At 37.8% G+C, this 12,161-nt stretch overlaps 1 protein-coding gene across 1 annotated transcript in view; it reads left to right on the top strand.

Annotated features, from left to right (window-relative positions):
* Positions 1 to 12,161, top strand: part of LOC124612869 — a 246,582-nt gene that overhangs the window by 50,000 nt on the left and 184,421 nt on the right. The window contains exon 3 of the mRNA XM_047141308.1: positions 3,337 to 3,470. Within this exon, the coding sequence (XP_046997264.1) occupies positions 3,337 to 3,470 (134 nt within the window). The remainder of the gene's footprint in view (positions 1 to 3,336; positions 3,471 to 12,161) is intronic.

Below are 12,161 nucleotides of genomic sequence, written 5' to 3'. Positions count from 1 at the left end.
TCTCTGGTTGATGTCTTTAACTCATTCGATGTGATCTCTGGTTGATGTCTTTAACTCAAGATGGAATATCTCCTGAACAAGGGACTGTTGACATCTGTTTAGCCCCTTAACCCCTGAACAAACAACCAACCAACAAATCCATCACACAGTAATAGGCACTAAGAATTCGAAGCAATCAGGTCTGTGTTACATCTAATGACCTTTCATTAACGTTGTCGTAAGATGCAAAAACTTTCCCTCCTGCAGATGACAAGAAGCAATGGAATAAAGTACTAGCCCTCTTACTGAAAAGGCATATGATATTACTCAGTAGTTTTCATAGAGCTTCATATCCTGTAACCAAAGTTTGTTCAGAGAATGAAATACAAGGACTAGGTAATGTGCAGTTTTTGTGGCAACTTTTGGACCACAATTTGGCTTGGCAAACCCACACTTCAAAACTATCGAAGCATCTTAGTTCAGGTACTTTTGCAGTGCACCTGATTAATTTTATACAGCTAATTTAAAAATATAGAACCTGATTCATTCTGCTTAATAAACACTTTTTTTTGTAGAGATTATCAAAGTACAGAAGTTTACATTTAGTGATTTTGCTATTTCTCCTTCGTTTACTCTCGCGTCAAATGAAAAAATGGATATCTGTTGCCGGGAGCTATCAAGTGAATTAAAATGCATTCACATAATTACAGAAGGCTATAATATGTTATTAGTTACAGATTTTATTTCCACCTTTCTGACAGTCAAGAATTAATCGCCTTGCAAAACAATGAAGTTATTTTTGTCTGTGTGCTAAAGGAATTTGACTTTTATTAACCTTTCCCGCAAAGGCAGTCAATGTATTTGAAACGAAATGTTTAATTCCACAGTACTGGCTAGTTTCAACTGTTCGCTGCATTTAAAGTGCATGTTTTCATCTTCTAGTACGTATGGCATTATGCCATAATAAAGAACCAAACATGATAAAATACAGTACTGATCCAAGAAAATTTACATCCCGAAAACCACACTGAAAAGCTTATTGGGAATCTGGACATACGAATGTGCACATAAGTATGCATTTTAAATGTGCACATTTTAGCATGGTTCACGAGATACTGATGTTCTTGGAGTATCCTCTGATGTCTTGTTTCGTTTATGTCATAGTGTATGATCTTTCAATGTTTTACACGTACGTACATACGGGCTTTCTACGTCATGGTAGCTGCGCAACTGCGGTGTCGCCGTTATCTGCGCTCTCTGGCAACTGCTGAAATGAACCTATTTCTAATAGGTTGCGGGAAAATATTGCGAATGGTGGTTTGAAAAGCATTACTTTCAAAGTAAATATCCTTTTACGTAAGTTGAACTATGTGCGAGAATGTACCATGAATTTCTTAAATCGCAGAACGTTTGACTCTCATTTAAAAATGAACTCTTTGATGACGAGCCATTTAGAGTTTTGAATCCTGAAGATCAGACATTTATGTCGCTATTAAAAATTTTACTGGCACATTTGTAACTTTCCCTGTTTGTGTGTTCGTGCTACTTAACGGTGAAGGTGCTGTTGGCTGACTGCATCACATGTCCTATGCTCTGATTATCTGCTGTCATTAGCTGGCGAGATGATGTGACATGGGCTATGACTGGCTTACAAAAGCGCATTGCAGTCTCGATTTCAATGATTCGGAAAGTAACATGCGATGTTTGGTGGAATTCCAATGTATACTTTCGTAATACGAAAATACGCAGCGTACATGTTGCTGCACATCAAAGAAATTTCCAAAACATGTCTTTTTCCATGAGTTTAGTTTTCTGAAGTGCCGGAAATTCAATGCCCGTGTATAAACCCATAACCATTCAAAGGATTGATAAGTTTTGCAGTGAAAATATACTGTCACTTAACATGGAAAAAGTGTGTTTTCACCCGGGAGAAAGTGTGTTTTTAACCGGGAAATCCGGGAATTTTTTTCCCTTGTCCGCGTATACAACCTGTATTAATTTCTAATATTATGAAAACTGTTCATGTAAAATGTAAGTAGCAGTGGCGGGTTATCGATGAAGGGATAAACTTGCATTTCTCTTCAAATAACTTGGCACTCCCAATATTGAAAAAAATGGGGCACAAGGGTCAGTTTTTAGAAAAGCATTTGACAGCAATGATAGAGATTGAATTTTTGCAGTGATTTAAAAACTTATTTTTTTGGCTGTAAGGGCGATAAAACTTTTGTAAATCTCAATATTTGTGCTGTGTAGTAAATTTACATAATGTTACTTGCTAATGCTCATGCAGGATACAGGGGCAGTACTACAACTGCTGTTTTATTATCAGCTTTACACCTAGTCCTCTTTGTCAAGGGGCTTTATGATAGTTTATTTATTGTAATTGTGAGAGAATTTGTCTGGTAAATAATAAACTATGGAAGAATGTGTTATACATGGGAGTACTAATATTACTGTTTTGAACTTTCAGTAGGTTTTATGTGCTGTGGCATTTATTGTGCAATGATTGTTTGTCTATGATAGGAAACAAGATGACTGTATTTGAGGGATTTGTTGCTCTATTTAAAATATTGAAATTTAGAACTGCAGTTCATGTATCTCATAATATCCACAATTATTGCTTCATGTTTGTTGTGATCTATAATCTTCTTATAGTGGCTTTCGGAAAGACTCCCGTTGAAAATTATTTCCATAAGATGACAACCTGCGACATAATCACCTCTGTAACTCATCTTTTTCATTTTTTTGTTCATGCTAATAACCAATACCTCACTCTTATAATTTTCAGCCTTTTATTAATTCTTTATTTTCTTTCTTGCCTGTTTGTTTTCCCATTATTTGGAGAGATTTTGTTCTACTAGTCATGTTTGTCCAGTGGTTCTCATACATGCAATGGTCAAACCCCAGTTCATCTGTCCTCACCGCTCATTACCTTGGACTGCCTCACTTTGTGTTATCCCCTTTGTCTATTTTTCATTCTTGTTTTGTTAATATCAATGTTGCTAACTACTTTGTCATTTCTCAGCTTTTCAATTCAAACTAGTTACTTTGTTGATGTGGTAATGCCCTTTTCTTCCATCTCATTTTCTTTTAATGACTGTGCATAATGTACTGATAAGCACTTGTATAGTCATACCTTTATCACTCACTACTGATCCTATTTGTTAAATGGTCATGTCTTGTGTGGACATTATGGTTTACTACCTTATGCAATGTTTACATGAATAACTTATGCAAATGTTACATTCAGGTGCAAGACCATCCTCTGTCCAGTTGTTAGGAATTTTTTAGTTCCAGTATTTTTAACATGTGTTAGAGTTATACTACATTTGTGCCTTCGAAATGACATGATTGCAGAATGGACAGGACAGGGAGCTTTTAAACCAAGATGGAGCTATTTCTAGCAATTCTATGGTCGATGACTTGGTGGCAAAAATATTGGATGAAGAGTCACTTGTGGGAACTAATGGACTGAAGGATACTTTCAATGGGTAAGTCTGGAACATCTACCACTGCTTTCAATTACGTTTAATTACAAAATTGATTCAAAGCGAATGTATTGTTCTGAATATGTTGCATAGACATTATCTCTGAAAGCTTTCAAGAACACTAAAGTGTCCATCCAAACATTTTTTTCACTGACTGAAATATGAATGAAATTTCCCAGACCATGAGAGTTGAATGATGGAGACATACCAAAAAATTTTCCCCAGTGTGTGTGTGTGTGTGTGTGTGTGTGTGTGTGTGTGTGTGTGTGTGTGTGTGTGAAACAGTTTTGAGCAAAAACTGTAATCTTCCCACTGACAAGAGAATTACCCCACCTTGAATTGCTGAAACCTTGTCTGTTTTACCTCACATCACATTGCTTTATCTGTAAAACTCTGCTTTTATGTACAGTTGGTCTTAGAAAGTTAACAAATCTAAAGGTGGAAGCAGCAGAATTTACTGAAGGAACAAATTGGGTAACAGAGAGTCATGATCAACTGGACAACACAAAGTAGTTTCACAACATATGTATTAAGACATGCAGAACTTACGGAGTCAAAATAGATGTTGTGTTGTTGTTTAATGTTCTTCATGTTTTAGTCATTAAAGATCAAATGTGGAGTTTCAGTGAAGTGATTAAAAGACAGAACAGTGAAGTAGCTCGTGAGAAAGATCTAAATAGCGCAATTGCTGTTGGCTTTTGATGTTGACATTGAATTATGCCTATTGCAGTGTGGATACACTGAAACTTTTCGACAGCCATGTGTTACCCTTGTCAGGTGTGCATGCTGTACCCATCTTGCGCCCAGTTTGCAGTATCAGAGCATTTCTGTGACAGCTGTGTAAATAGTTGGGTGTCCAGCATAAATAAATTCATCTGCCAGAGCACCAGTCGCAGATCAGATCACAGATTTGATCAAATTGTTGCATGATTTCATTGGTTGTTATACTGGAACTCAGCCCTTCATCATTTACCTCTTCCCGTTATCCATCACTCGGTAATGTAGGTCCGTTAACAAGGCTCAATTACTGATGAATAGGAGCTGCTCTGTTCACACAATTTGTATTACAAGTGGTCTGATTTGGCATTCTCTTAATTCCAGTTATGAAGTGAAGTGAAAAGGTTTCTTGAATCTAGTCTGAGATTGACAACACCCACCTGCGTTAAGTCCCAAGTAAAAAATCCACAGTGCTTACAGCTCAAATAATAAATAATGTTCTTGAGAAGAGTGTAGCGGTAGCTTATAGCTTCAATAATGTTCTTGGACAAATATATACAAATTCAATAAATGTGATTTTCGCTCTCTCTCTCTCTCTCTCTCTCTCTCTCTCTCTTTCTCTTTCTCTTTCTCCCCACCAAAAAATATTAGTCACTCTTCACTATTTGTGAATTGAGATTTGTATTCTAACCAATGCTCATCACTGGTATGATCTAACTCAGATCAATACTGTGGAATTAATAAGCTATAGTTCAACACTCACTAAATTTTTCAGAGTCGCGCCATCACAAGAAAGTATTGTTGCTACTGTCCATGGGGAACCAAGTCTGAAATTGTGATACCATACACACTCACACAAGGGATTGAGCAGCAAAAGTAATGAAACGTATTATTTCTGGTGAAACAGTTAAGTGTACTGAATACTACTATGTCTCTTAGGGGTGTTTGCAGACTGCTGTAATTACCTGTTCCCTTTAAGTGTAGGTTTGCAGCATCTTATGGAAATTTCAGTAGGTGTGGACCAATTCAAAAAATTTGGTTTAAGCGACACATCTGGATCATGTGTGTCAGTAAAAGTTTCTTCTCTCAAAGGTGTCTTAATAATGCTTTCCTTTGAGAGCTACATCAAAGTAGGCATGCCATAAAACTGGCAGGAATCATTCTGTTATACAACAAAACCAGTGCACATTCGTAACACAGAGTACTCAACAAACTGCTAACAATTTCCCAATGAAATTAAATATCTCTACAACTTCTATGCAATTCATCAATGTGACCAGTACCAGCCCGAACCACTGGCGATTCTTACCACACAACCGGTCAAGACCATGCTCCCATGGTAAGTAGCCCATGAGCCAATATTGCCTCTGGCTTCCTGTTCTTCTGCACACTGTTTTACATGGCCTGTGACATTACAAATTGATGTCAGATTGTGTCTTGCAAGTACAATCTAAATTATTTAAATTAATCGTAGTTTGTTACTAAAATGTATGTTATTACATGCACACCAATGAAACAAAAAAGTTCTGCAAGGTTCGCAGGAGAGCTTCTGTAAAGTTTGGAAGGTAGGAGACGAGGTACTGGCAGAAGTAAAGCTGTGAGTACCGGCCGTGAGTCGTGCTTCGGCAGCTCAGTTGGTAGAGCACTTGCCCGCGAAAGGCAAAGGTCCCGAGTTCGAGTCTCGGTCGGGCACACAATTTTAATCTGCCAGGAAGTTTCGTTTTAAGAAAATTAAGCTTAAGTGCTTGGTTCTGCAATGATTGGTACCTGAGCTACATACTGGTAAATACTGTTCTTATGTTTTATAATTTATAGTACAACAGAAATGCACATAAATGAAATGCTCATCAATGTTTCATGTTATTCTGGAAGGAAACTGTCTCCTGTTTCTCGTCATGTTTTTGAATTTGTGTTTTTTTGTATCATATTATCCTAATTTGCCTACTTAATTTTATCATAATCATTCATTAACTTATCTGCATAAATTAGTGAACTGCATCTTCAGATCTTGAATTATACGACTACAGTGATCCCAGAATGGCATGCTGCTGTGTGTCACTCTGTGTCTTACCTGTAAGTGTCTATAAGCTAATTAATTCTACCATTCTATTACCACATGCGATTGCACCTGTGTTTTGTATATCGTGTAAATTCTGTGCAGCTAAAATGATCACCCTTAATAAGAGCTAGTCAGCAACTTGTTTGTCACAATCAGACTAACATACTGGAGATGTAAATTTTATAAGCTCTTATGTAGTGCAACTTGTAAAGTAATTGCTCTAGAGTAAAGGCATAGTAAAGGCATTGCCGCCATTAATCTTGTCCATTAACTCTCTTCGTGGCTGTGTATTTGTCTATTATTTATTTTTGGACGCTCAAAATGAATATTCTCCACTATCTGCCATACTCCGCTGAGCTGAGAATGGAAGCCATTCCCTGCCTCCAGAATACTGATCTATACTAGTTTTTACCTGACATTATTCCTATTGTCTGCGAGTGTTACCTGCCTTCCACACACAGCCAGGTGTCATCGTACTGGGCTCTTGCTCCATTTGCCAGCTTATTAGAAATCTTGTCACATCTGCACTGAAACTACTCACACCAGATCTGTCGAGTAACAATGGAGTAACAGAAGCCCAGTTCCCTCTACAGAAATATTCAAAATTCAAGTGAATGTACATGATGAAAATCCTAATTGGATGTATAGACACACAACCACGAAAATGATGGATCTCCATTATAAATTGCTTCCCAATCGTGAGGAGAAATGCTAACACTTCCCAGCCCTGACTGACCCCATTAAAGTGTAATCTGTTGACTGAGATACTGGCTGCACTAAACACTTCAATGTATAGGAACACATGCTGTTCCGACTAATACCAAGCTCAAGTGTACCTGTCATTATGCAATATTGTATTGAGCATCACATTGGATGGCAAACTTATGTGTGGTGGTAGAGAAGGATCAAACACCTTCATTTAAGTATGGTGACTCAGGAAATTTTTCATATCATCTTGTACTTTCCGGGTTTCCCAAATGGAAAGAATAAGATAATCATTTTTTAGGAGTTCTAGAGGAGTATTATCGGTTCGCAGTGTCTTTCCCTGTTTCACTTTGGTGAACTTTGCAGAAATCTGTAAGTGACAACTGGTGCAGCCATTGCAAGGTTGTGGCAGATGTTACAGAAAATTAGTGAAGAAAATATTCTGCAGCTGCAGAGTTACAGTTCAATAGAGTTAAAGTGTCTCAAAATGTCTCGGCTGTCAGTGAGTGGTGCTGTGTTGTATCCAGCTTTTGGATTTCCTGTCTAGGCAGATGCATTCGTACATCCCTGTTATTCAGACACAAAAACTTTGTAGATGTTGGGGATTGGGAGTGTTTACTCCTCTCTCAATTCTTTCTGCTGCCTAGTCTCGACGTTTCCTATTCCAGTGATATTTGTACATCAATTACTGAAAATTTATCTTATTTACTAAAGGGAATGGATCCTGAATTAATGAATAAACATGCTTCCCATTTATGTTTTATAGGAGTTAAAATTTCATACATTCACTGAAGAAGTCATGTCTTTTACTTTTTTTAAAGCCAAGACTTGCTGTTGATTTACAATGATATTTTGTAGTATCACCCACTCAGGTTATGGTTAGATGGGGTTTACTGCTGGAGAGTAAACTTGGATAAGTTAACATTTCCTGTGAAAGAGATTTTGTGATGATGTTTCTCTAGATGGTTTTGGGAATTGTTTATGAGTTTTGTGATGGGGAAATGCCCAAAAGTTGGTGAAAGCCATACATATTCTATGAACTTGCCTTAATTCAATAATGTGGATTTACTCAGAGCAACATAATCAGTCTGACAGCAAGCTATAGTAGTGTGCACAAAATGAAGTAGCTGGTGAGGCAATGAACAGTGAGCACTGTGATGCCCCAACCTGTACCATGTGACACTCCAACCATGTGTCATTCTATTGTGTGTGTCTGTAGCATCAGCACGCGCCTAAAAAAGAAAGCCTTATAGTTGTCTGTGACATCGGCTTCAGCATAAAGAGAACTGGAAGTCAAAAATTCATGAAGGCATTGATTTGAACTCACTGATAATTTATGAAATGGCAACTTTTCCTCTTTGAAATAATACAGTTGTTTTATTTGTAACTTATTTCTGAATGCTTTACAATTGTTTTATTTGCAACTTATTTCTGAATGCTTTTAAACACTTTCAACACAAAACCCCATATGATTACTTGCATGGGCATCTTCTGCAACAGATGTTATGTACCAGTTATTATTATTTTTTACCTATCTTAAGAGTACTACAGTTTAATAGGAGCATTTCAGCAGACACGTTTTTGCGTTAATTTGCAAACTAAGGAACCTGGCAATGTTTAATAACTGCAGAATATGTATAGGAACTTTATATATGTTATAATCTCCTTCTCCCACTCCTCCCCTTCTCATTTTGCTGCTTGTCTGCCAAGCCCGGCCACCCACCCTATGCCACGTTCTTTAATGACTCCATTGGCTCCCAGTATCGAGTGCGTCCTTCTTCTCTGTTACCTCCCGGAGTTTGCTTTTGGCTATTGCACCAGCAGCTTCACTTCACACTACCCAATGTGTTCCCAATGGGGGTGTCCTTCACCACCTTGGCTTAATGCGGCGACCCATGTTCATTGTGGACTTCATTCGTTTCTGGATTCGATCTATCGCTGTAAGTGTCTAGACCTCCGCACAGAACTTAGCTCTGGTACCTTCGTGTAAAATCATGACTCTGAGACTGATTGTTGTATTGGGTGTGCTATTGGCATCAATCATTTTCGATATCAGCTTCCAGAACACTGCTCAATATTTACAGCAGAGCTCTTTGCCCTATATCATGCCACCCAGTACATCCGGCGAAACAGGCTTTTTGATTATGTCACACGCTGCGATTTTCTCAGTGCTCGTCAGAGCCTCTGTGTGCTGTACACAGTCCATCCCTTAGTGCAACGGGTCCAAGAAAGTATCCATTTGTTCACTGTTGAGGGAGCCACTGTGACGTTCCTGTGGGTTCCTGGTCAAGTTGGTCTGAAGGAAATGTGGCTGCTGACACTACTGCCAAGACTGCAGTCCTCGTACTTCAGTCCGCTAGCTCTTCCATCACTTGGGTTGATCTCGGTGTTGCCCCATCTCTCGGCAGGTGGTGTCACTTTGGCATCACCCCTGGTCCCTGGTTTTCTCTTCAGAGGAACAAGTTCAGGTGAATCAGACCTCTCCCAGTGGCCTGCTCAACCTCATCTCGGTCCTGTCACTGAGAGTCCATCATTTTACCTGTATTGCGTATTGGGCATTGTTGTTTCAGCCGTCGCTGTTTTAAGTGGTGATCCCCTGGCACTTTGTGCTCATTGTTGTCAGTCATTGACAGTTCACCATTTTCTGGCCAAATGCCCTTAGATTGTCATGTGTGTTTGTGGTCTGCATTATAGGCTGTTTTAGGAAACAATGTGCGGCCTGTCGACCACGTTTTACTTTCTATCTGCCATAGCAGTGTGGCGAAGGACATTAATCTTTAGTTCAGGACGTCCACTGTCTCTAAAGTGTATTTTAGGGACCTTTCTCCACAAGGAAGTCCTTGTTTTTAGTCGCTTTCCTTCTGTTGACTGGGCTTAATGTATAGTCATTTTTAAGTTCTGTTACTTCCTGATGATCTAAGGCTATGACATTAAGCTATCTTACTTCTTGAGGATCTAAGGCTATGACATGGGTGCTGATGTCCTTAGTTGTTTTTGCACCCTAAAACAAGCAAAGCAAAACAATCCCCCTCTCTTTGTTCATCGCCCCTCTTCCTCACTCCACACTGTCCACCTCCTTCTCCCCTCCCAGAATCTGTCTCCATCTCCTCCTCACCCCTCTCTCTGTCCATCTCCTCCTCCTCTCCTGCTCCTCCTCCTTCTGTCTGTCCAATTTCTCCCCCTCTCCATCTCTGTGCATCTCTTCCACTCTCTCTCTGTGACCTTGGAGCCATGTTTATTGGTATTGCAAATAAATCCTCGATTGTTAAATGAAGTCACTTAAATTAATGGGTAAATTGGTTGGGATCGTTAACATAAGGGGTACAGGAGAGCCTTTCCAGTGGTTGGATCTGTAAGGTTGGTAGCTTCAACGACAGTATTTCTCATTTTAATCTGTGTGTATGTAGGATTGCAAAATTTTGAATGATTCAATTCATAGCAGTATTCTAGTCATAACTTGATAAGCCATAAATACAATGTTCCTCATAAAACTGACTGTGATGATGAAGACAAAGCAGCACACTGGTGTATACACAATTTTTATTTCAATTTATACATAAGGAGAAAGAATGTATATGGAAGAAACAGTTTGTCTAATTGTTTAAATGTCTTGATATCTACATTAACATGGACAGCAAGAAAGAAAACGAAACCACGCTTTTTTACAGCACAGCATTTTCATTCTTAAAGTGTCTTGTTACAGAAAATCTGTACATTGTTTTTTAAAAATATGTAGTCTATGTCTTTATGAATTTTAGCAGAGTATTGTTGAACAGTTTGAAGTAAAACTATCAAGAAGTTTTTTTAGATTTTTGCTTACAATGTGTCCTCTTTATGTATTAAATGTAATTTTTATATTACATACATTTAAAAAATATACAGTTAATATCTGTCTGAATGTTTATTAGAGCATCGTATAAAAATTAGAATTAAATTATTCAGGAACTTGCTAACAAAGTTTCCTCTTTACATATTACATATATACTTTTTTACCATATATATTTAAAAATATATAGCCTACATCCGTTCAAAAGTTTATTACACTATTGTGTAAAATTTTTTAAATAAATTGTTCAAGAACTTTGAGAATTTACTAACAGCATTTCTGTTTTATGTGTTATATATAAATTTATTCTGTTTTATGTGTTATATATAAATTTATTCTGTTTTATGTGTTATATATAAATTTATATACCACATATTTAAAAGAAAAGTGTGACCTATGTCCATCCAAAAGTATATTAGGGTATTGTGTAAAAATTTGAACTCAATCAATCAAGAACTTTTATAGATTTTTTTTACTAACAACATTTCCTCATTACAATATATTTTAATAAGGTAGCAGAAGTCTGTTTGTATGTTTATAGAGTATTGTGTGAAAAAAAAAGAAGTAATTTCATCAAGTACTCTCAGAGATTTTTTTTGTAACAACCGTTCCCATTTCATAGTGTGTATGTACATGTATACCATATATATTTAGAAAATGTGTAGTCTGTGTCCGTCAAAACATTAATAGAGTATGTAAGTCAAATGTATTTCAGTCAATATCTTCAAATGTCATTACCATATATCAAATTACTATGTATCAAGCAGCCACTCACAGAGATGCAGTATGGGCGGTAATTGTAGTGTGGCAGTGAAACGTGGTAGATATGCTAGTGCGGAACCAATTTGTTCTGAAAAAAATTAGTTCCACAGATGCAAATCTGGCACTGCGAATGCAAGAAAGACTTATAGGAATGTTTCCACATGCAGTGGATTAGGAACAGGATGGGGGCAGAAAAGGTCGAACAAGAGAGATGGGCATAATTTTGAATTTACAAGGGTTGGAACTTTAATAGTGGCAACTATTTATTTACAGCTCGTACAAAATAGATACTGTTTCAAAGTTTTACTGACTTTCAAAATAGTCACCAGCATTGTGTGTAACCCATTGCCAGCGATGTGGAAGTCGTAGGATACTATTAGCAGTGCCAGTTGTGTTGACAGTTCGAGCGGTGCGGTCTATTGGCCGACGAATTTGTAGCGGTTCTTAAGCGAATGCCGTGAAGTGTTTCCTTCAGTTTATAAATCGAGTTGAACTCACGAGGGCAGGGGAGTGCAGTAGGTGGTATAGCATGTAGCAGCCCCATCAGTCAAACAAATCAGTAACAGCTTGCACTGTATGTGCTTGAGCATTGTCCTGCAAAATGATGGTCAGATCCTGCAGAAAG

The sequence above is a fragment of the Schistocerca americana genome, chromosome 1 (assembly GCF_021461395.2).
Source record: "Schistocerca americana isolate TAMUIC-IGC-003095 chromosome 1, iqSchAmer2.1, whole genome shotgun sequence".
In the NCBI taxonomy this organism is placed as follows: Eukaryota; Metazoa; Arthropoda; class Insecta; order Orthoptera; family Acrididae; genus Schistocerca; species Schistocerca americana.
This window is presented reverse-complemented; position numbering and strand designations above follow the sequence as displayed.